The sequence below is a fragment of the Serinus canaria genome, chromosome 4 (assembly GCF_022539315.1).
Source record: "Serinus canaria isolate serCan28SL12 chromosome 4, serCan2020, whole genome shotgun sequence".
Lineage (NCBI taxonomy): Eukaryota > Metazoa > Chordata > Aves > Passeriformes > Fringillidae > Serinus > Serinus canaria.
This window is the reverse complement of record NC_066317.1, coordinates 12787321-12813754: the sequence shown is the minus strand read 5'-3', so window position 1 is coordinate 12813754 and position 26434 is coordinate 12787321. Positions and strand designations below refer to the sequence as shown.

At 37.0% G+C, this 26434-nt stretch overlaps 1 protein-coding gene across 4 annotated transcripts in view; it reads right to left on the bottom strand.

The window, feature by feature from the left end:
• The window catches only part of LRBA (LPS responsive beige-like anchor protein), a 367787-nt gene that overhangs the window by 317787 nt on the left and 23566 nt on the right, over window positions 1-26434 (bottom strand). For all 4 annotated transcript variants that reach the window (XM_030238944.2, XM_030238946.2, XM_030238947.2 and 1 more), the window contains exons 3-11: window positions 8303-8534; window positions 8075-8175; window positions 5774-5869; window positions 3689-3810; window positions 3457-3583; window positions 2563-2682; window positions 2108-2254; window positions 1060-1257; window positions 359-492 (exon numbers count right to left, since the gene is read on the bottom strand). In XM_030238944.2, the coding sequence (XP_030094804.2) occupies window positions 359-492; window positions 1060-1257; window positions 2108-2254; window positions 2563-2682; window positions 3457-3583; window positions 3689-3810; window positions 5774-5869; window positions 8075-8175; window positions 8303-8534 (1277 nt within the window). The remainder of the gene's footprint in view (window positions 1-358; window positions 493-1059; window positions 1258-2107; window positions 2255-2562; window positions 2683-3456; window positions 3584-3688; window positions 3811-5773; window positions 5870-8074; window positions 8176-8302; window positions 8535-26434) is intronic.

Below are 26434 nucleotides of genomic sequence, written 5' to 3'. Positions count from 1 at the left end.
CTGCTGAAAAATTCACCCTTCCTGGAGTATCTCTTGAAGCCTTCCCCACTGAATTCTCTCCATGACAGGAATAAGCTCAAGAGAATTACCCACTATTCTGCTACACAGGAAAAAGAATTAAGTTGTCAACTATAAAATTTGTGTACATTTTGATTCTCTGTGAGCTTTCACAGAACACATGGTGCAAACAAGTACATCACTTTGAGGTCCTGCCTGTAACCTTTTTGTTCTTAGACATAATTCACTGTTGCACAAGACAATGCCAACTACTCTGCCACTGGATAAAGCAAAAAGCAATAGGCAATTTCCTTTACTTCAAAGGAACAAAGCCCAGGACACTGCAAGTACATGCACTCACCAAACAGTTGTGTCAATGTGGTCTGAGGAATATTGCCTATAGTCCAACTGTGCAAAGAGAGGGAAAAGCACCTGCACTCCTCCAATGGAGTGCAGGGCGCTTTGGATGGAGTGCGTCAAGACTGCTTTCACATCCTGACAAAGAAAAAACATGAAATATTGAAACTCACTCAGACACTGATAAAAAGTTTCTTTAAATAGCCTTTAATTTCTTCAATATAAAATCTGTATTATTACCAAACAAAGAAACAGTAAAAATAAACTGGCTGCCACAGTTGCACTAAATGCCCAGTATGCCTGACCTACTGCTCTAGCTATAGATACTTCTAGATACAGATCTACAGTGCAGATCCTCAGGTGAATATACAGGGTGTAGCATTCAAAGCACAGGGAAGAAAAAGATTTCAAATCAACAGGGCAAAGGATGGGAGACAGGGAACATCTGTAGGGGAGTGAACATGTCAGAAGTGAGGAAGAAGGATTTTTTTTTCAAAGCTAACCCAGCCTTTGTATTTATTAATAGAAATTTTTTTTTCCTTAGGATTCTTTTTCATCCTCTTTAGTTCAAGAAACAGGGGCAGGTCCAACCCAAAAAACCCCAACCTATATGCAATTCCAAATCAAAACCCCTATAAAACTGGATTTCAGGTTTGCAAACAGAAATCATTTGTACCCTCCAAACCTATGAAAATATTGATTTACCTGCAGCATGAGGGCATGTGGTGAATGAACAAAAATAGAAGGGTTATCCTTAGGGGATGACTCAAGACACAGTTGTGCATCTGTAGCCCTTGGATTGTACATAAAAGCAATAGCACTGGAGAGTTTGCCATCATATAGCAACAATTTGTGATGTTCATCAAGGAAGAGATCACTTTCTGCCTTGAACTTGAACGTTCCCTGGATTGGGAAGCAGGGTTAAGGAAGGAAAGGAGAAAAAAAAATAGATTAAACACACCGAAGACACAGATCAGAACAACTACTGCAAAAAATGATTAAAAGATTGCTTCTTTAATCAAGCAGTATTTCATCAAGAAACGTTCTCATAAGAACCAAAGACTCATAAGACTCAAACTCAATTTTATAGCATTAAAATGGCAGAATTCTTTTGGCCCCTGAAGAGTGCCATTGCCAGGATGGTGGGTAATGTAAAAGAACCACATCAGCCTGGAAACAGCAGGACTGTCAGCAATGTTCACTCAGAAGGAACTAGTAATTGAGGAGCAGATAGAAAAGGAACCATCTTTTTTAGCGTATGTTTGTACAGCTGCTGGGGAACAACAGCCTTCAATTAGTGCCCCTCAGGCTATGACAAAACAAATAATAAATCACTGCAACAAAACTAATCCTCAGCACTGACTTCACCCATTAAAAAAACCCCACTAGCGCAAACAACTATAAAGCCACATTTCTAAAACAAATGCATCATAACTGATCCAAAGTTTTCAGCCTCAATGAAAAAGTGAACACAGTCAGAGATAACAGCTGTGTTCTCCCTCTCTTAACCACCAACATGGAAATTCTGAAAAGTAAACAGGAGCACCATTCTTTTTGTTTTATAAGAAATCAAGAAACTGAACTAATGCTTACTTGAGGCTTCTAAGGTCATACATAAGCTTACAGAAGAAACATAGAAGAGTTTAATAAAAATATTACACTGTAAGATCATTTTTTTCAGACACAGAGTTGTCACAACATTCTTAACACCTACCATAAAGAATTAAACTTAGGAAAGTCAATTCTAAGATACCTTATATCCCAGGCCAAGCTGATAAATGGCAAAGATCTGAGCAGCATTGAGAGCCTCACTAAAAAGGTAAACAGATGTCATCTGCCCGCAAAACACTCGATTGGCATCTGCTGTTTCTGAAGAACCCAGGAAACACTTGTCAAATGTCTAAAAACAGAAAACAGAATCCAGTAACAGGGTTTAATCCATGCTACACAAGGAAATCATGCAAAAAATATGCATTTCATGTGAAATATTTTTACATAAACAAGTACTTGAGAGCCTCAGCAGAAACAAGTATTAAGTTCTGAGATGCATAAAACCACAATTTATTCCTCTACCAAAAAGTTACCATTTTTAATTCAACATTTTAAAAAAATGCATAAAATTGGGGAGGTTTATGAATGAAATGGCAAAGAATATCTATGTAATGCCTCAAGATTATCAGCTGTAGACAGTGTGCAGGGATTACTCACATCACTGGTGTTGACAAACCACGTTATTTCCCCATAAGATGCCAGTTCCCCGTTCACGTAACACCGGAGTTCGCTGTTCTTCCAGCGGTTATAGATGTGCACTATAGTCACCATGTACCACTAAACAATAAAAAAACAATTGATATAAATATAAACACTTGGGAGTAACTTAAGCATTCAAGTGGGGCTTGGAAGACCAAATTCAACGCTTTATGTAAATTAAATTAAGACTGCAAGATGTATTTTAGGCAGAAAAGATTAATAAGTCACTGGTGAGTTTTCTTGCATTGCTATGTCAAAGAATAATATGCTATTCTTTCCACAAAGGAGCTTAAAAGGTATTTATGGCATATAACTTCAAAAATCTTTATGACAATGCTGAACCAAATTTACACTGAAACTACTATGTAAATAAGTTCTGAACTGAGCTACTCTTAGCAGGATGGACTACTACAAATGCCATTTCAAAGAGCAAGGATGGCTCCAGACTAAAGCCTCTCAAAGGCTGTGCATGTCAAATTATCACAAACAGAATCCATATTTACAGCAAGGGATTACTGATAAGGAATTCCTGAGGAGGCCTCTTCTCCCACAAGATGTTTACATCAATTCCAGAAACATTACAGGATATCTAACTGAAAAAGGGAACATCCAACATCACATAACACTACCTAATAGGCAAGTCAGCCTTGAACACCAGTAATAAAATCAATTCATGTTTTAGTTGTAACATTCAAAGAAATAAGAATTCAGAACACATATTTGTTTTGCTCATTCCAGTGTAACTATTTTTCTACAGAAAGATGAGATTAATCAACAGCTTCAACACAGACTCCCAGGCTACAATTTTAGACTTGTGAAACACGTTTGAATGATTTTATTATTTTCACTCACCTTTTGTGGCTTGAAATCAAATTTTACACAGTGCTGGAAACCTTTTCCCTTTGATTTTATGGACGTTACAATCAAGCAGCCTCCAACAAAGTGAGCAGAATAACCAAGTCCTTTGTTTGTTCGAAAACTGACAAATCAGAACAAAATCAGCACATACACAGATGGATGCAGAAATAATTGAAAAATTAATAGAAACCAAACATTAGAAAGATCAGCTTTACATAATACTCACCAATATAAATAGGGCTTATCCTTATCCACATTAATATTATTTACAGGATCCATTCTTAGCCAAGTGTGGAAAGTAAATCCATTCTGGTATGGCCACTTGGCTATAGGAGGTAAGGCAATAGCCTGAAGAAAGCAAGAAGTTATTCATATAGAAAGATCAACACAACAGTAAAAGAGTGCAGCTTAAGATACACTCTAAAAATATATGCTGATAAACAGAGGCACACTGCAAATTATACAGTTCCTCTATACTGAAGAAAAAAAAATCTAGCCTAACTTCTGTTCTCTTTGTACTTGATTGTTACATTATTTTTTAACTTAAATATTTAAAAACTGACCTTTATGCCTCAAAAAAGATTATTAATGGTAACCTATGCTTCAAAACTTTAATGCTTTAGTGAAAGCCTTATGGAATAACTTCTCAAAAGGCAAATTCAGATTGGTTTGGTTTTATGGTAACCTGACAAAATAATCAGTTACATCTTCACATAGTGTTGGTACTCAGGAAAATAACTAATCATAAAGGGAATGCTGGCCACATTTCACTTAATAAATTATTTTCTCTCCTGAAATTCATATTTAAGTAGGCTTCCAGTGAGCATAACACATAATTTCAAACTTCCTCAAATGAAACACAGTGCAATCTCCACCAGGCAAAATCTTCATATCAAACATTGTGTTTTTAGTACAAAGTCCTTAAGCTATAAACCATGCAGTAGAATCCTTTGTTTCAAACAGATGGGGTTTATTTTTTGGAGTTTTTCAGTTGGTTTGGTTTTTTAGCATTACTGTTAACTTTCTGCTGGTGTGCAGCCCAGATTTGCAATACACACTGCAATTATGAATGCCATAACCTCTGATCAAAGATGCCACCCAGATGATCAATATCAATTAATTAAAAAACATCAAAGAACTCAAGTGTGTCCAGACTTGCTGTTATGTTCCCATGCTCCATTCAGCTATTCCTGTCCACACAAACTGCTATAAATCCTTCTGTATATCTGCTAACTAAACAGCCTCCAAGTCTTTGCACCCAAGTCTTCGGAATTGGTAGCATTATCACTTGACTTAACTCACAATGGATCACAGAGTAATTATAATAAATACCTAATTTCTGAAACTTCTTAATTTAAATATATATAAAAATACCTACATAAAGATTACTGAGGCACCCATTATCATAAAATATGGTTCAAGCAATCAACATAATTAACAGAAGTTAAAGCAGAAGTTAAATAGAAAACCACCAATAACCAAAATGAACACAAACGTATCTGTCTATTGCCAAGTTCTGTTGCATGTGATAAAACTGCAGGAGCACTTTTGTAGTAGATGGCATTTTTCAGTCTCCAAAGTTTCCATTCAAAAAAATAATTCATTATGTCATCGAGTTGGTGAAATTCAATCTCAAGCCACCAAGGCAGAAAGCTAATGGGTTTATGTCAAGAAAACTGGAAAGAGTCATCTGATAAACCTTACTCAAATCCTATTCTGAATTAAGCACGAAATTTTGAACATAATTTTTCATTCTACAATTGTAGAAGAAAAAGTGTTGACATACTTGAATTCCATCAGAAGATTCTGCAAAGGATTTTCCAACTGCCTATTTAGTTTCAAATTCTTTTTCAAGTGAACACCACAGACCTTAGAAATGAGTCACATGAACAATTACAAAAAGACTATTGTTGCTAAATTTAATCCTTTTCAGTATTATTCAGCTTATAAATGTCTAGGATCAATACTTTCTCAAAGATTTCTCATAAGCATCTAGAGTGAAAAGAAGGTATATTCTATTTGCAACACAATTTACCTGGACCAGTCTGAAAAAACCCCAACAAAATACAAGAAAGCAGCCTCATTTGTATCCATTCATTATGTAATAGTATTTGTCCTTCTGTAGTTATAGTGCACATCTATTATAAACACAATTTATTCAGGCACTAGTGTAGGTGTCAGGCAGAGAAAAAAATTTGGTTAGAACTCTATGACAATGACAGATGAGACAAAAAACACCATAAATGAAAATAACCAAAGGCCTTAATAGAACAGTGAGCAAGCAAACAAGAAATGTAAAATATCTACATACTGCAGCACTTTTTCCTGGAAAGTTGAAGAAGGCATCAGGTCCATACTTCTGAGGCATGTGTTTCAACACAGACAGTAACTTCCCAGCATGTGGTGGCTGACAAAAGAATTATTACATTTGTGAATAAGTAAAACAAACCTCTAAGAAAGAAAAGGCTTTATGCACAAAAATCAAATTTTAGCACATTTTAAAACTTTGCACATGGGTTGAATAACACCCTACTAAGACACTCAGCGCTCTCAATAAAACAACATTAACAGTCATGAACACCTTCACACAATACAAAGTAGATGCACTGAATCAAAGTTAATTAGGTAACTTCACTAAGGACTTGAAGGCCAGAGGCACATTCACCCAGCATAAACTAAACTGACCCTGAATGTTGATTCCTGCCACTGTCTGTTCATTCCCATCAGCTCTCTATGACTTTGCTGTAAGCTAAAGAAAATTAACTACTCCAGATGAAAACTAACTTAGGGAAAACAAATGCTAACCAATTTCTAATTACAGCTGTTCTGGGAAGTGGCTGAGTGAAACCTAAGCCAGCACAAGGGAGACAGGGAATAGCTAGCAAAAGGGAGAGGGAAGATCAGCAGAAGGATTCTTTTCATCAGGACGACAGTCACACATTAGATTAAACTGATTTGGTTTATACTTTCACTTAAGTCCATGGAGAAAGATTCAAGTCCCAAGGGCAGTTTGGAGCACCTAAACTGAGTGCCCAGTGTGAATACTTAATAGTTCTCCACCACCCATATCCTGGTAATTTTATTGTAATAGTCTGCAACTATAAACTCCAAATGAAGTGCATGAGCTCACAATAACAGGAGAACAGCAAATACTGATCATAGTGACAGGACAATTTTGTGTGCTGTCTTTCACCACACCGTATCTTTCTTTTAAACTATGATTTTATAATCCTGATATTTTCCTGAAAGTGCCCTTTTTCACTCTGATGTTAACAGTTAACCCTCAAAAAACTATGCATGATGTTGGAGCATTGCATGATCCATCACAAGTATTTTAAATGTACCAAAGTTGGAGTCAGCTAAGCAGTGCTTCAAGAATCTGAGTTAAAACTGAGGAGGAAATGCTGAGAGCTGCTTAGATGTCTGCAGTGCTGTAGAATTTGACCAGGTAAATTGTGTTGCAGCAAAATACTTGGTATCTTTTCAGTTCTGCTAATTTTAAGATTTACAGAGTTGTACAACTCCTTGGCAATCCAACTGCGGCATTGTTCTCTTGCTTTCCCCAGTATTTGGTCTTTAATAAGGAAAGGAAATTAAATGTAAATAGCAGAGAGACAGGAAATGAAAAAGTTAATGTTACAGAGACAATTTGATTTCACCTACAGTTAAACATACTCTCTATGTTCAATTACTAAGTTTAAACCATCTATAAAGCTTAGAGTATTTTTTTTAAGGAGGTTAAGATCTCCGGAGTTATTTATTTCAAAGGGCCTTTTAAAGTCTGCAGTATTATGTGCGCATACTTGCTTTTATATGGTATACTATTTTTTTAAATTATTTGAAGTCTACAGAGACACTGCTACCTCTCCCCTACACTAGCCAGAGTATTTAGAAATAACAGGAGCTGAATTAAAACTCAAAGCAGGTAAAATGATTGTTAAAATAGTTCCCAAGTCCAATGAAACAACAACTGTGTGTTGAAGAAAACTTTATCAGGTGGCCTCTACAACACAGACAGTTTTACTTTAGGGAAGGTGGTTACTCAGCTGTAAAAGGGTCCCTTTCTATTCCACACAAGAACAAGAGAAAAATTTTACAATTTTTAATTGGGACTTATTTCCTTCAGTTCAGTTTCTGCCAAAGTTTTCACTTTCCTAACCATATAAATTTTTTTTCATCTTCAAGTAAAATACAGCAATGTGAAAATGGGAGCAAACAGAACTGACTTTGTAGGCATTTTTTTATTTATTTCTCTCTTCTGATTTAAAAAAAAATATGTCTTTTTCCTTCAATTTCACATAGCTGGAATAAAAAAAAATAAAATCATGTGCATAAAAACACTTTAAAGTCACTTTATTATTCCCAGGTGTTCAAAAAGACCAATATAGTCCACAGGTTCAGAAAGAAATTTAAGTTAATCTCTATTCTACTCTCTGTATTTTAATTGCTTTCAGGTAAAAAGATTCTTTATATAATAGAAGAAAGCTTCCTGTATTTTTTGGTACATTCAAAATTTGTATCATGAAGTTTTTGGAATAGTCTTAACTAGGGAAAATTAGGAAAAACAAAAACAACATGTTAAAAATTGTTTCAGTTTTGTGTTTTCTTTTACCCATCTCCCTTTTTCTCCTTGCAGCTTGCTGAAGAATAACTTCAGCTCTCGAACTGTCAGGTTATAGCTAGCCAACACACCAAGCATGTCCACTAAGAGATCTGAAAAGCAGAAAAAACACCAATGTAAGTGTTTAATAAAATGCCAAGTCAAATTTTTATCATCTAATTAATAACTGTGTCCATGAGAAGCAGCACAGTTTGAGTCCCACACTGGGAGAGGATGTACCTGCAATCATGTTGTCAGCTCTGTCGATCCTCCTGAGCACTTGTTCCACGAGCCCCACTTCCGTACAGGCCTGGAGGTTCCGTATGCTTTTCTTCAGGATTGCTGTGAACATGCTCCAAACCTCAGCCTGGCAGGTGATGTCACACTTATCCAGTAAGTCCACCATGCAGGTGATGCCCTCTCCTTCTTGGATGATAAAGTTCATTTCCAAGTCAAACTGGCCCCCAACGAGCTTTCAGAGAAAAATATTGAAAAAAAAAAATGCTTAAGGCAACTGTATCAGAGTATTACCCTATGCCTAAAGTTATTAATTCTGTGAGAAGAAAACTATCAAAGGGGGAAAAACATAATAATGAGGCCAATATCAATGTACCATCTTATTTTTCTTCTGTTTCAAGTTCTGTTGAGTAACAAAGGTGCTCTTAAGGTATCAACTATTATCAGATCCAAGCTGAGCTGAAAAGTGAAGATACCAAGTGAATGTTTTAAAACAAGTGAGCCCAACAAAGCAGTCAAGATATCTTAAATGACCTGGAGTGACCTCATATTTGCTTAACAAATCTCTATTAAGACGGCAATTCTAGCCAAAAGGAGCTGATGCACATCACAAATATTCCCACTTATAAACACTTGTGAGACATTCCAGTGATTAAAGCTGGTTAAGAAATAACTGCCAGATTCCTTAGCAGCCCCAGGTATTCAAAGGAAGTAAAGGCTTGCTGTATTTGCAGGTATGTGGAACAGCAGCACTGTTCCCAGCCTTTGGCTGTGATTTGGCTATGACACTTAAATCCTGTAATATTTCAGGTCTCCTAGAGGCAAGTTTTGTTTCAACATACACTGTGTAAGAGGCCACATATGCCTGTGCAGAGGAGGTGGAGGGGGGAAGGAAATAACCTGCTCCACTCTCACTTGCACACTTAATAAAACTCTAATTCCAGCTGAAGGCAAAATGCATTATACTAAGTTAACTTATTTATACCAACTCCCTCCCATGCACTCTTTCAAGTTCTCTTGGACTGTATTAGAGTTAAAAATGTGTAGAGCTGTATTAGCCTTAAAAATGTGCCATGCTTACCAAAATAACCATTATATACCAGCATACAAACAAGAATTCAGATATCATTGACTCAAATTATCAAATGGCTCATGACCAGAAATATTTCAGCTCGTTCTCACTTCTGCAAGTCTATGTTATTATTTCCCTCCTACATGGTGGTGCTCTTTGACAGGCTTTAACAGCTTCAGTACTGTCACCCGCAGAAGTCACACCATGTCAAAACTGCCCCAAAATCCTAACTTGCTTCCATATTAGCTCCAACAGCTACTCTCAGCTAGTCAGGATCCAAAGAACAACTTACAGAACAGAACATACGCTCCTCATTAACCACTAAAATGACCATACATTTTCCTCAAGTGTCTAAACCTTGCCACTTTGAAGAAGAAATCTTTGGACTTCTGGGAACAAATCAGTAGTGCCAAACATTACAGGAAACAGAGAAAGTTACTGCTCTTTTAACAGAATAGAAAATGTCACATGGCAACGATTTCTAAACAGTAATTTACACTTTTCCATTTTCTCCTCTCTGGGTCATGAAAAATAATTATGCAATTTACTATCAGATGCTTCCACAATATCTTGGAAAACAGCAAGAACTGAATAGGGTGACTTGAGTTATATTCCCAGCTTCTCTATATCAACTCATGCTGTCAACTCAAACAAATCTATCAAATCATTACCATCCTCCAAGCCTTAGTTTTCCCTTTCCAAAAGATGGAACAGAGGCCTAACTCAAGAAAGCTCTGTAGGGTATGCTAGGCAGAATGAATTGACACAGAATTATATCAAAACAAATGTGAAGAAAAATATACACCCTCCCTTAAAGAAAACTCCCAACAAAGCATTTAAAAATGTAAAATACATAATCAGAGTTATATCTCATTTCACTGAATTTATCTTCTACAAAACTGAAGTATTCCTCAAGAATACTCTTCTTAAAATCAAGGTAAGAAACAAAGACAATATTGTATTCTGTGTAGAGACGGAACAGCTAAAGATTAAATTCTGGCCACAAACCACCTTCTAATTCTTAACAAGAAATTCAACTCTTTATGCATTTGGTTTTAACTATCAGCCAACAATCAATTATCACACAAAAACCACATACAGCTACTGGAGGTGACCTTACCTTCACCCTATAGTCTACACCACCAATCTTTCATTTTTGGCTACATACACTATTATCAGAACCCACCCATCCAGGAAGCTGTCAAATTAGGTTTCCAATCTCATCTGCAAACATAAGCATTTCAGGAAGGACATTCCAGGAATAAAATGCTATGGTAAAAAATAATTACCATTTTAACACTTCCTGTGAGGGAAGTGAGGACAAAAAAATTACCAGGGCAAGCAGAAAACTCAAGGCAGGGTGCAGCTGATGTACAATATGTATGCACATCCATTAGATACACACAGGCACACACACCCCCCACACTATGTCATATTAACCCTTTCTAATGGTGATTTGAAACTGATCAACCTTCAAAACACAAATTTGTTTCCAATGACAGGGATCATAATCCAGGTCCATGCATTGGCTAGTTATTATCTGAGCTGCAGTAATGGCTGTGCACAGCAAAATGTAATCTTCCCAAATGTCACAGTAAGTTATGAATATCTGAGCAGCTTAATGCACCTTACTAGCCATGAAGTGTGAGAATGTAATCTTATTACCTTTTTTATGGTTGTATTTTTTTGAATAATGTAGCCTTTGAACTGATGTATAGTCTTTCCTTGCACTTTAGCATGATTTGGTCTCCTGTGTCACACAGTACATTTTTCAAAATTCTCCAATTCAACGTATTTTAAGTCCTATGCTGAGCTGCATAAACAATCTTTATAGCAACCCACAGGGTGGCATAACGTTTTCTTTCTCCAGCATATAGAATTAAGTACAAGCTTACAGGAATGGTTTTAAAGGGGAGCATTCAAATACATCCTCACAAATTTTGGATTTTGCCAGTTATATCCACCTTCAAAAAAATATATATACTAAACCAATAGCTCAAGCTTCTCAGTAAAATAGTTCTATATTTAGCTGATTGAGAACAGGGAGAATACAGCAATTTTTGAATACACATGCAGAAAGTGTAATTTTTCCCCCTTAGGGAATTAAACTAATGAGAAGTCAACATAGTAGCACTAATTTGTAGCATAAAATAGCAGTACAATGGTTAGAAATAAAACCAAAAAGACAGTTTAAACACACTTAACCTTTCTTTGCAATGAAGTGATGTGAGATATGAAAGAAATGCTTCACTGTTTGGGTGAGCATCTACCAAACTACTGCGTACAGAAAATAGCTCAGAATAAAGAGTCAAGCTCCACTTTCCTGAAAGACCATGATCTGGATTATTAATCTAATTTAAATTATTTCTCCCACTGACAGATAGAAAATATTTAGAAAGCTTGCAAGACAACCCAAGAAAAATTATTTCAATGACCTTTAACACAAAAAGAAGAAACCAAGTCCAAAATCAGTATTTCTCCTGGAAAAGACAAATTTGTTATACTGAGGAGAACTACAGGGCTGGATCTTCACATTTTTATCTCAAACCCCCCAAAAAAGATAGAGTTTCCTCATCCTTCTGGTTGTTAGATAAGCCACAGATCAAGTACTTGCTTTGCTCCTCAAAGCCAAGATGAAGGGCTGTTAACCAAACTATGACTTCCCCCCTTTCCTCAAAATTATTATTTTTTAATATCAGAACTGCTACTTTAGTATGTCCAAAACAAGGCGTATGAACACCTATTCCATGAAGGAAAAAAAAATGCAGTCAAACAGGCTGGCTCAATATCAGTGAAATTTTTTTTTAAGTTTATGCTTAATAAGAACCTGCAAAGCTGGGCATTTATAATATTCTTTGCCTATGTTTATTCCTTTCTTCCACCAAAGAAATAAACCACCTCCCTGACTCCGTTGTCCCCTTTCAAATACTCAGAAACGTATTGCACATATTCAGAGATTCACTGAATTTAGTTGATTAAAAATTACTGATCATCAAAAATAAATGCCAAAGATTTGGGAAGAATAAAAATTAAAATCTCTCTAGGGGAAGAATCTCATAAGATCCTGCATGATTCCAAGCTGGTCAAATTCCAAGGGCACACAATAAATAGGAAAAGTCAGCACCATGATGTGATAAAAAGACAGTTGTGATTTGAAAGGCTTCTACAGAACAGAAGATGAAAAACATTGCAAAAGATAATAACTCAGACATACTAATTTTTATGCAATCTTTTCCACCACTAACACAGCATCTGGAGGTGAGAACATTAAAATCTGTGTCCTAAGAAGACTTGGCAGGAAAGACAAATAGTTTGGATAGTTTGGATAAGTACATCAAATAATGACATTAGCATGAATGCCAAGTCAGTGACACAGGGCTTAGGTCCAGAGAGGTTAATAGGGAGGGCAAGAAAGGGGCAGAAAAAGCCTGGATGTCTACTTTTTTCTTCATTATATTGCTAGTGCATTGACCATCACGCGCTAGAAAAACTAGAGAAAACACAAAGAACTATGGGAAGAACCACTCAAAAAACCTGAGGTCACACCTTCCAGCAAGACACAGATGATTTACAGTCATTTGCTACCTTGGCTCAAAGTTTAAAGTAAGTGAGACCATGAACGTGCAAGTGACCAGCGACTCTTTCACAGAAGGAAAGGTTCTTTTCCAACCACTTTTGTAAGCAGAAGACTTCTCTTGAATCTTGCTCCAATTTCAGACTTGGTTTCTCCCATTGGAAATAGGTTTCTCCCATTTCCAAACAAAACCAGAAATTACACAAAAAACCCCAAACAAACAAAAAAAAAAACCAAAAAACCCACCAACATCAAAGAACAAACAGGTAATTTCTGCAGAAAATCACAAACTTTTCCTGCTGATACCTTAGGCTGAAGTCACCAATCTCCACCTTTCAGCATTATCCTACAGTTAGACCACAATAAAAAAATACTAATAGTACTAATCTACCTTCCAAAGGAAAAAGGATGGAAAGAAAGGAAGAAAAAAAAATCTCCTTAATTAGCTGCTTTCTCTCTTATTGCCAAGTTCATAACAAAGCCTACAACTTCATTTACCTGTCAAATAAGAAGTCTATTTTAATCCAGGCATATTGAAAGTGGCATTGCACAACAGCATTGCACCCATTTTAAACTTGATGCTTCTATGGATTTCTGTTCAACACTGTTCTTAACTATAATCAAAGATGGATCATCCAGGGAGAAACCATTCCCATTGCTTCCCTTCAAAGGAATGTAATATAAATGTTTTGCATTAAAATAAAATTACTTTAAGTCTGTCATTTGGAAAACTGCCTAAATGTGAATTCAACAGGCACCCACAAGGTGTTAAGAGTCTACTGCTGCCACCTAATGTTGTATATTTGAAACCATTAGCCCAGAATCACACATTTTTAAGACAGTGTCTCAGCACTGTATCATTCTCTTCCTCCTCCACACACCTCTACCAGCAGCTTATATTGCATGCTTCATCACAATAAAGAAAAAAGCTGTTTCTCGAGGAAATAAGGTAGGATAAAACTTCCAAGTAGCAGAAGAGTTTACATTTAAGCACTGGCTTCTATAAAACCAGAGTTTCATCAACTTCCCAAAAGCTAACTACAGAGGACATACAATTTACCCAGGAAATTACTGGCAAGTGTCTCCTATCCAGTTCATCTGAGACATAAACCAGCTCATTAAAACTTTTCTTTAAAAATGCACTTAGCTATGCATTCATGAAAATTACTCTCTCAGTGAAAATAACAAATGCAAAAAAAGCAAAATTCTTGACCATGTAGTTTCAATACCTCTGAAGCATCCTTCTGGTATATGAGTTTTTCCTTCCCAAGAGAATGAAGGGGGGATAAAAAATTTTAAAATACAATTATGCTGTAATCAATGATTCTTTATTTAACCTAGCTAATAATGTAGTGTTTTCACTCTACTTGCAAGTATTTTTACGTCAAATTAGTTCACTAACATAATTAGTTCAGTTTGTAGCTTGCAGCTGAAAAAATCTGAAAATCAGTGTCTTATAAAGAGAGCAACACCAGTTTTAAGCGAAATTATTAGCAAAGTTAAATTCTATCTTACACAAACAGGAAAAAAAAATTCTACAGTTATCAGTTTGGCATCCATTCAAAAAGGTATCTCAGTACAAATAGTTAAAATTAAAAAACACCATGCTTGAACTCAAAACAGCTACAGCATTCCATGCTCAATGGTCTTTAAGGCCCCTTCCAACCAAGGCATTCTATGATTCTTTGACACCACCATGCACTGTGCCTCTATCTTCCAGAAATTCAACAACAGATTCCAAAGACAAAAGCATGAACAAGTCCAATACAACGAATTTTTCCCTTCTCCCAGTCTTTACTGTCCCATAAAGAGGTGGGACCGCTGATACACAAAGGATTGCAAAAAACACAAAACACAAGTCTCAAGAGCCCACAATGGCACTGACCAAACTGTAGATCATATCCAGCAAGCCTGCAGCCATTGGAAAAGTTCAGATGGGGAAACAGAAGACAGGATAAAACTGATCCCCTACCAGATTTTATCTGACACACAACACTGGGTATAAAGGCCCTTCGCCCCTGGGGAGGCTGCACCACTGAGCTTTATTTCAAATCCCTGAGAACAAGGAACTACCAAGTTGAATTTTTGTAAAATCAAACAATTTCAAGACTGAATTTCAACATTCTCCAAACAATGGTTAAAGATGTATTTACAAAACATGACAGTTTCCCTTGTTTCACCTGTATTATGTATTTCAAGAGATATTACCATAGAAAATATCTAAATCCAGCTGAAATTCCCATCTTTCCAGTACCTGTATTAACAGCATTAAATTCTGCTTTTGTTTTAATTAACTTTTTTCAGTGCACCTTAACCTATGATCCTGTTTACAACATAAAAGAAAGATATAACTCTGAGAGATCGTTTAATAACATGCAAATTTGGAGCTCCATACAGGAAATGAAATATCCTAAATCTTTACATCACATCAGATTCATATGTGCATTGAAAGCAAATAAATCATTTAAACCATGATACAGAGAACCTTTTTAAATTTGCATTTATCTACAGTAAATACTGCCATGTTCTTTAATAGCTTGCTAGTGCAATCTTAGCAAACTAATGATTTATGGTTTTGACATTTTAAAAATCAGAAATCTGTCATTTTATGACACCCGGTAGAAAGTCTGCTGGAGTTGGAGTTACATTACTCTGAATTTAAACTCAGGTACATGAAGCATACATGGCAAAGCACTGTACCAAGCATCCATTTCATTATTCCAACACTTCCCTCCCTAGCTACATGTTTAAAAGTTATCCAATGTTTTTACTTGAAATAATAATAGATTTAATTTTTTTTAATTTTCATCAAGCAAGATACCTTTTTGTCAGTTCTGGAAATATCAGCCATCAGCAAACAAACCCACTCTGCTGTACATTGAGAACACCATACATCAGTGACCAAGCTGCACAGGTCTGCATCATGTCCTACCTTAATCCCTCCCCTCAAGGAAGGCACCCAAAAGATAATATTTCTAATACCACATTAATCAACAACAAGTCCAGAGTGGGGAACAAACCCTACAGTCAGAACGGCTTTACAGGGAATAATACCCTGCTTACACTCACTTCCATCAGTCAGGACATTTATGCTGTAAGTAATTTTTTTCCACCTAGAGCTTAAATCAGACAAAAAAAAAACAACACTGCCCACCACTGACACCATGCCTGAGCAAACACAGCTGCAGTTCACATGCTTAGCATTTTCTAACATACTTAGCATTCATCATCTAAAAAAACTAACAACCCGCTGCTTTTTTGTTACTTAAATGTAAAATACTACCAAACACATGTTTTCTTTCAACCAAGCTAGTGTCAAAGCCAGCCACTACATTTCAACAAGAACACATTTTAGGATGCTTCATGTAAGAATTTATTTTATGATTTTATTAAATATTATATTTATTTCCCTTTGGCAAGAGAAATCACTGGTATAGTAAACCCCTTCCAATTACAAAGAAATACAAACAATTATAGACTTTTTCTTGCGTATGCCACTTACACCAAACAGAAATGCTTTTAAATATATATAGATATATATCGACAACAAGTAAATAATGTACAAAGCACACTATATTTTAGCTTCTGAAAATTGCAGTTTCCTAAGCTAAGAAAACTAGAGAGAATGTAAATAATTCTCAAAGAGTCTCCCAGTGCAACCAAATAGAGGATCTTCCCCCCAAGCAAGGCATTCCTCTGAAACATGGAAAGAAAATACTTTTTGAATCATTACTAAAAAAAAAATTATTATTATAAAGTTTTTATTGGCTCTTTAAGCCTTTTTAATTCCTATTTTTGCATTTGTTATAATACGATATATTAGTATATCATGGATATAATTTAGAATTAATAGTATATATTTATTGGGGGTGAATGATCACCTTTTTTTTTTAACTGACGGTTTGTGCAATCAAAAAGGTTTGAAGACCACTTCCCTAGATGCCAGAGAACAGACAATGTATGCCATATTTTTCTCCAGATCAGAATACCTGTATTTAACCGTGGGTTGAGGGCAGGAAGCCACCACTCTTCACAGAATCTGGAATTTGCATCCGGCAAGTCTCGTACAAGCAATTCTTCACAGAACTTTATAACTGTTGAGTTACATTTGATATCCACTTTGTCATAGTTACAAAGTACATTATTTCAAAAGTGTGGAACAACAAAAGTCTACAAGTAAAAACAAGGTTATGAGTTCATTCTAAAAAACCTGTTTGAAAGTGTTTTGCTAGCCTGTACAAACTAGAGAATAACAGCTACAAGTAAAGGAGAAAGGTGAAAGAAACAAAGGAAATCGAAGGAAAGTAACAAACCAGAAGATGTTCCAAACATGGAATTGTATACCAACAGCCAAAAAACTTAAAAGGGAAATAAACCAAAGCTCAAAAAGCCAAGAAAGAATACAAGATTAAGAGATTAATCAATTGACCTATAAAGCTCTGGCAGGTTTTATCAGATTTAGAAACCACAATGTTTAACACTTCCTCTCCTCCTGGAAGGCGCAGCCCCCCCGTAGCTCCTCCACTGCCATCACCTTTCACAGCTCAGCTGGCAAATTGTGGGGAATTTCAGCACAACTACAGGCACCAGGTTACAAATTCCAGCAGAAAGCAAGAACCAGCACATCTGTTTTCATCATTTCTGGCACTGCCTCGATCCAGAACAGCTGGAAAACACCCACCACAGTTGCCTGCTCAGAACTGGCAGTTTGCTGCCATGGCTGCAGCAGGGACAGTTATGAGCTAGGATGTAAGGAACACTAAATGACATGCTACAGGAAATGTAACACTCAGCTCACCCTATCTCCATTTTTAAAATTTCCTGTAGCTGTGATCAACATGGGAACACCAAGCAGCCAACCCCGGCTAGAACAGAGCATACTTACAATAAGTAACAGCCTTTTGTTTATTCTTACCAAGCAATAACTTTTGGAGCTTTTGCTTTCAGATTCTGCCATTCCTTTGTTCAGAGTTTTAAAGAAAATGGATTACTGAAAGCCAGCGCATGGACATATTGCTAAACAGAAGATTTCTGCTAATCAGGGAAAAAAAAGTGCCTTTGTGAGAACAGGTATACCAGGAAAGCCTCCACAACTAGACCATTTTTATTTTTATTCCTTTCAATGTCCACATGGCAATACTGAAAGCAAGGACAGAACTGCGACTCTGACACATAATGTTTGCTATAAGTGGCTTACATTCCTATGTTTGCAAAAACATTTTAAAGCTTTCCCTCCTCCCTGATTTGCCACAACACTGTTTTTGGTTGGCTGGGGTTTTTTTCCTCCTGGTATAGAAACTACTATTACTCTAAGGCTCTACCCCACTCTGATTTCCCTATTATCAGCGTACAGGCAATGACTGAAACAGTCTCCAAGAACAAGCACAACAGTAAACAAGAGAAAAAAAATCTCACAAAATCACAAAGAAACAAGGAAGACAAAGACTACTAGTGTTGCATATTATCACTATCATACCATCACCTACAAACACACTCTCCTGTTTACAGTGTTGTAACCACGGTAATTTCAGTTGTTGAAATTGAAAGCACTGCAATTGAAGTTGGACCTAAAAAGGCAAAAGCAGCCTCAATTAATACAAATCCAAACTACATTCTGTTTCTTTAATCTGGCAATCAAATCACTAACAGCAACTGCCACATATTGTTCAACAAACCTGGCAAGACCTTCCCATTCCCTGTGAGCGACTGCAGTTCAGACTGGAGGAAAGTAACAAGTGTTAAATAAAATGGGGCTGAATTAGATTTTGAAGCAAGCATTTAGCCAGTAAAGCCAGCATTTGCTTAGGCTTGACTTCTGCTATTCTTAACTTAAAAAACAATTTAAAAAAAACCCCACTGAATTCAGCAGATGTATCAAAAATTCCGATAAAGACACAGCATTAATGGAGTTCTCACCATTTTTTCATCAACACTGTCACATGTAGCTGCACTTCTAAGGCAAAAAGGCTTTTTCTGGAATTACTACTCTGGCAATGTTTCAAGAATTTAGGAGGATGCTTAAACCCTGTCCCACACAAAAAACTGTGAATCAAAATTAAATTATTACCCACTAGTGATAATCCATATAAGCTGAAAAAGGCTACATCCGAATAATGCACGAGTTTGTGATACGGTGTTTTTTAGAACACTCTTTTCCACATGAAAACTGTGATTAAGTGAACAATAAATCTTGCTTCAGTTAGATGGTGGAAGAAAGAACATCTGCCACTATGAAAAGCTACTCAACTTGAACACAAAGAAAGCATCATTATCAAAGAAGGGGTTAATGCCATCAAGACAAACAACAGTATAATCTTTTCAGAAAAATCTTCTTTTTCATTCGATATCCAAATTATTGTCCCTTTTTTCTTTAGTGTTAACAGCCACTGTTAACTAATAAACACAATTCCCCTCCAATTCTGTAACTAGTAAAGCATCACAATAATAAAACAAAAAGTAACCATGCTCCTAGTTTCTTAAAATCTCTGTATTATATGAATTGTATTTATTTACTAAATTAAGTTTCAAAGAAAATATAAAACATCTATTATAGTCATGGATTCTGGGGCTGCAAAGCTAAATACAGATTTTACAGATAAAAGAACTTTTGGAAATCACAGAGTACTTCAATATTTTTCATCTAAACAAATAAATAGAAAATAACTTTATATTTAAAGTAAATCATTTTGATTTAAACTCCAAACCTGAAGATTTGGTGAAACTTCTCTCAGAGGAGCTATTTTGCTCTCTTTCCTTCTACTGGCACGTTATCTCTAGCAATGAAGTTTTGCCAAGCAAATTTGGCACTATGAAGAATCACAGATGCATTCCTCAAGGTTTATCAAATCAAGCTCTCAGTAACAGCATTCCCTGCAGCTTTCCATGCACATAAATATTTACTTATATGAGAAAGAGATTTCCCAATGCAGCAACAGAAGTAATTGCCACAAAAACCATGAAACAAGAAACACGTCTCAAGACAACAACCCAATCAACAGTATAAACTGTGGTCTCTTAGGTGTGAAGCCAAAGACCAGCAGCAGTATCTGATACCTACAGCAGGATAAGGGAGTATGACATGAAATTCATGGACACGTAAACCTTTAAGAGCAAGACAGAAAAAAACCCTAACAACAACAACAGCAGCCTTTAGAGTTTCCTTTTCCTTTCAGCCTACACATTACCCTTTGTTCCAGTGTAACTTGGAGAACAAAACCCAAAGAGCATTACTGTATACCACCTGCAGCAGCAGTAGCACTGGTGGGCACATGCACGCTCTCCTGCACTCACCACACTTCTGAGTAGAGAGGCACCTTTAAAGCGGCAGCTACGAGTTGGTGAGATTAAACCACCATTAACATTATACCAACTTCATTTATACACTGAGCTTTAGTGTTGACCTTTTTTTTGTCAAAGATTAAGTCACATGGCTCTGTTCCAAAGCTCCAGTGTCCTTACAGAGTGCACATTTCTCTGTAATGCCACCAGTTACTCTCTGTAGTGGGTTGACCCTGGCTCAATGCCAGACATGCACCAAAGCCTCTCCATCACTCCCCTCCACAGCTGGAGAGGAGAGGAAAAATATAACGAAAGGTTCATAAGTTGAGATAAGAACAGAGGGAGATCACTCACCAAACTTCACAGGCAAAGCAGACTCAAAGACATTAACTGAATTTATTACTAACAAAATCAGAGCACTATAATGAGAAGTAAAATCAGAATGAAGAAACACCTTTCCTCAACCGCTCCCTCCTTCCCAGCTCTATCTGGTCCCCACCAGAGGCACAGGGATACAGGGAATGGGGTTCTTCTCCACCCCTGTAGTCCCCCCAGCTACCAAAACTGGCCCACAAACACAATACATTCTCACACCTCACATTCTTCCAACTGACCATTCTCTACCCCCCTTTAATTTTGCAATCACGTATAAGAGCTCACAGTAGCCGTAGTTTTTCCACCCATTCTGTTTCTGCACAGAAAATCTATGTTAAAAAAAACAGTCATTTCATCAGTACTATTTCTGTTGCTGTTTGGAACTCAGACAACTACTCCTAAAGCCAAGAAAAATGCAAAAAGAAGTTTCCTGAAGCTTCCAGTTCCTAGGCTTTTAAGTAATTAGGCATCACAGAATTCTTAGGGTTGGGAGGGACCTCTGGAGATCATCCAGTCCAACCCCCTGCCAAGGCAGAATCACCTGCAGCAGGTGACACAGGAACATGTCCAGGAGGGTTTTGAATGACTCCAGAGAGGGAAACTCCATGACCTCCATGGGCAGTCTGTTCCAGGGCTCTGCCACCCTCAGTGTAAGGAAGTTTTTCCTTGTGTTGACTTGGGACTTCTGAGTTTATGTCCACTGCTCCTCTTCCTGTCACTGGACACAACTGAAAAGAGCCTGGCACTATCCTCTTGGCACCTGCCTTTGTGGTATTTCCATGCATTGAAAAGATCCCCTCTCAGCCTTCTCTCCTTCAGACTAAACAGGCCCAGCTTCTGCAGTATCTCCTCATAAGAGAGATGCTCTGGACCCCTCACCCTCATCTTCATCCATCCATCAGATAAGCTGGCACAAAACCACAAATATTTTATGACAGTGGTAATCCTGTCAGATTGTCATTGCACATTTTTTCTAAACAAAATAAAACAGTGATGGCTTACATGGTTACAAGCAAGCCTACAAACAACTTGGGATATTTTGCACACAAAATAAACTCAAGTACACTATCCAGCTCTGCTACCTATGCTGGTTATTCCACACAAGTGAACAGAACAAGCTAATATGCAGTTAGATTGCAATGTGGCAGCATACAGAGTAACTGAAAAAAGAAATCACACATCACATGTGGTCAAACCCACAAGGAGATTTTTTTCCTACTGATAGAATACTGTACTAGCAGGGAGGGGTACAGATTGCAGAAAATAAGTTCAAAGAAATAAATGTGAGCCTCATTCCCTTACACACTGTTTGAGGTGTAAGCAAAACCACAAGGTCTCTAAGCAGGTTTCCTAAAATGAGAGTCAACTTAATTTATATGGATGATGCACACAGGGTGTAGTACAGGGTACATAAAAACTGATATCACCGGTATACTCTGAAACTCCTGACTTTATATCCCTGTTTGTTTTCTCCATTATAATAACTCATTCAAACTTCAATATGAAAATACTGTCTACAACATTCACCCCTACTTCACACATTTCTTAGAAGCCACAGTTGCTAGTGCTGCTGTGGCAAGGTGGGAGTTGGTCTCTTGTCCCAAGTAACAAGCAATGGGACAAAATACAGTGGTCCCAAAGTTGTGCCAGAGGAAGTTTATATTGGGTATTAGGAAAAATTACTTCAAAAAATGTGTTGTTAAGCACTGGAGCAAGCCGCCCAGGGCAGTGGTTGAATCTCCAGCCCTGGAGTCATTTAAAAGATGTGCAGATGTGGCACATGGGCACATGGCTTAGTGGTGGACTTGGCAGTGCTGGGTTAATGGTCGAACTTAATGATCTTAAGGGTCTTTTCTAACCTTTATGACTCTGTGTATTCTAAACAGTCAGAAAATTCTGCCACTCAATTTTGGTTTGGGTTTTTTGTTTTTGTTTTTTTTTTTTTTTTTTTTTTTTTTTACATTTTAAACTCATGAAAAGCATTATTTGATTGCCAGTGAAAGATTCCAAATCACTTATTCTACACCTGCTTAACCTGATCCCTCCAAAAACTAAACAGGATTGAAGTCAAACTCAAGTCTGATGCCTTCTCTGCTTGTCAAGACAAGAACCCATTAATGCTGACAGCTGAGTACAGGCAGGGAGCTTGGAATAGCTGACAGCTGCTGTGTTACGGAGTAACAAAATATTAAATTTCAGAATACTGCCTTCACAAAACAATTGTTCTACTATGGAAATAATTGATTCTAAATACTTGATTTAAAAAGTAATGATAATTTGTTGCAACTGGGATAACACTATTTCACAACTGGTGAACAGGATGCGACTGCTTACTCCAAAACCTACTTTCATCTCAACTACAAGATATTATATGCATTGTTTGTTTCAAATCATACAGCCATAGAAGAAAAAGCAGTTCTTAGTGTAAAACAAAACTCACACAAGTGCTTCAGCAATCATTTCAGTGTACAACAATTTTCTTAATGTAAAACAAATAGCAAGTACAAAATACATGTTTTGATTCTGAAAAAACTTTGTGGTTTAAGCTCTATTCTTAACAAATTTAAGACTTGTACCATCAGCTCAGTAAAGAGCGATTTATTAATAAAATCTGTTAATGGATTATAGATTCAAGATTACTTACAGGAAGCTTTTTGCTTGTTCATTTCACAATTTTCTTTTTTCCATTTTTATGAAAATGCCCATACAAACAATCTTGCTTCTAAGCTTTGTGGTATTTCAAGCTGTAAAACACTCATTTCCTGAGAGACACAACTGCTGTCTTTTTAGAATTATTATTACAAGACCTCTAGCTCTCTTTACCCTCTCATATGAGAATGAAAATACTGATTCCTGAGGAACTGCACTTAAACTTAATTCTCTGAAAATTTACTCTCTTTGAATTGTTCAATATGAGATTTGCACTGTGAGAAATAGCAGTATCTGATGAGAAATGAGTTTTTCTAGGCCATGAAATAAAAAAAAAAATTTGGAATGAAGCAATTCTTATAGACATCACTTTTAAGAATTGTCAAAAGTTCAAAATTTGTGTTTTCGTCGTATGAGATGTAAGCCCACATTCTCCTCATTTGTACTGACCCTGCTTCCATCTGAGCTACGTTTTTCTGACACCAACACAACAATCTCCAGGATTTATTTCACAGTCTATCTTGACTTCTTCCATAATCAGCAACTTCCCTGAAGCACTGCAGCATTATTTCTTGTTAAATGAAACATTCCAAAACAAGGCAGGAAAACCCGCAAAGAAGTGAAGGAGAAAAAAACAACAGATCTGAAGGCACAAAGAAAAAGGAATTATTTTTAAGGGACAAAAAAGAGAATGAGAACTACAGACTGTCATCTCAGTGAGAAGACTAAATCTGAAAGCAAGTTCCCCAGGTTCCTCAGAAAGAGGGAAAGGTTGTGGGACACAAAGTGGTTTCAAGGGAGCACTGCTGCAGTCAGAAAAGGAAAAACAAGTACTGTTTCTGTAATATATTATCCTGTATTGTAGAAATATGTATAGAAATCATATTCTGCATGTATCTGTCTCTGGTTTCATCTTCTGCATATATTTCTTCTCCTAGTTTCATTCAGCTTTTCCATAAATATTCTTAGAGCTGAAATCTCCTTTATATAAGTTTTCTTGCACAGTGTAGACTAGGGTTAGAAAACTATTTGTTATTACCTTGCCTTTTCATTCTTAATCTTTACCTGATCTTCAATTACCACTTACTCACATACATTATCACAGAATCTCAGAATGGTTTGGGTTGGAAGGGATACTTAAGATCATTTAGTTCCTGTCGTTATAGAGCACAACACAGCACAAAGTACCACAATTCCATCAGAAGGGTGCAAGAGAGATTTGTTATAGCAACATGTTGCTTTTATACTTTTTCAAAATATTTACATTCACTCAATATACACATTCAGTGCCCATTGGTTATAAGAGAGAGACAAAGTTCTCAGTAGGTGATCAGGGAGCCACGTCATTCTGTGAGCCAGCCAGAGTCCGTATCTTCCAACTTTCTCTCCTTCATCACGTCTCCATGGTGACAACCTTGGTGTCTTCCTCAGGAGAGATACGGGGCTTTCCTTTATCTTCAGCAGGCCTTTGCTGTCTCTCAAGAACAGCACAGAATGTCTTTCCTACAAGTTCCAAGCACCCTGCCATGGGCAGGGTCACCATCTGCAAGATCACGTTACTCAGGACCCCATCCAACCTGCCTTTAAACACTTTCAGGGACGGGGCTTGCACTGTTTCTCTGAGTAACATCTTCGAGTGCCTCACGACCATCACAATTAAGAATTTCTTCCTAGTTTGAATCTAAACCTGCTCTCTTTCAGTTTAGACCCATTACCCATTGTTCTACCAGTAATGTTTTGTAAGAAGTCCCTCTCTAGCTCTCTTGCAGCCCCTTTATGTACTGAATAAAAGGCTGCAGCGAGGTTCCCCTGGAGCCTTGCCTTTCCCAGGCTGAACAACCCCAACTGCCCCAGCCTTTCCCCCATGGGAATGGTACTCCATCCCCAGCCATCCCAACAGAGAGGACTCAGCATCAATACACAAATGACAGAGCTTCTTTCACCATAATCATCAATTCAAATATTAGCAAAAAAAATTTCTGAATCCTCCTTGTTCATCTCTCTCACCCTCCAGTAGCTAAAATACAATGATGTCAAATTACAGTCCAAGATAATTCTTTCTAAAATGTTTGTACTGCTCATTTCAGCACACCCCGAACATGTGCAAATCCTTCTATTCCAGGTGAAATTAAGCATTCCAAAGTGAAAACTTAAAACTCAGTTTTCCCAAAGGAAATTCAGCCAGAACTTAACTTTTTTCTTTTTCACCTAAAACCAGAAGAAACCCTGCTTTTCAACAGATACTTGTCTTTCACTCACTCTGGTTTTACTCTTTGCTTTGCTTCTGGTTTTGCCTTTATTTTTCCGTCAAGGCGCTCTTCTCAAGCACTTTATTATCTTCTATTCTATGCTGCGCTAACACTGCTTTCAGCAACTACTGATAGAACTGAACATACAGGCAATTATAACTCAAGTTGCTTACTTGATCAAAGCTATAGTGATTTGAGAAAGAAAAAAGGAAAAAAGCCTATGAAAAACACAAAAGAAACATTTATCATAGCACCATTCACAGAATTTGGAAAGGAAAAGAAGTTTCCAGAGGAAATAGATTTTTTCCTATGTCCTCTTGGTCTGATTTAATTTGAGCAGCCTGTACAAAGATTGGTTCTGTACAAAGACAATCTCCTTTAGATCAAGTCATGAGGTTTAAAGATGTCCTCATTTTCAGAGGCCTGTAATCTCTGCTAATAATACTTAGCAGATACTTTCATTGAGTGTCATCTTAGTCAGTTATAGCAGAGGTGCAGGTCACTTCATTCCACTCTTAGTACAACCAACACTTGTTCTCACACCCATCTATCAATATTGACAACTTCTTCCTTGGGAGTTCATCTCTGTCACTTGTGTCCTCTTCCAGATCTCCTCCCAGGCTCCCCAGACCATTCAGATCACAACCCTCAAAATAACAATAAAAACAGTCTGAAACAGAATGTAAAATAACTCATCTGGTTCTACTGTGCTGCTGCCTACTGATGGAAGACACACAACAGACACCATGAATGGTCTCAAGCATAAGAACTTTATTATTGCCCAGTACAACCTTTTATACCCTTGTCAGATAACACCCGTGTGCCTTTCACTCTTTTGTGATTGGTCATGGCACATCAGCATTTCATGCTTCTCTGTCTTCAATACTGTTCACCTGTCTTATACAGATGCAACCTAGAAGGGGGAAGACTGCCTGCAG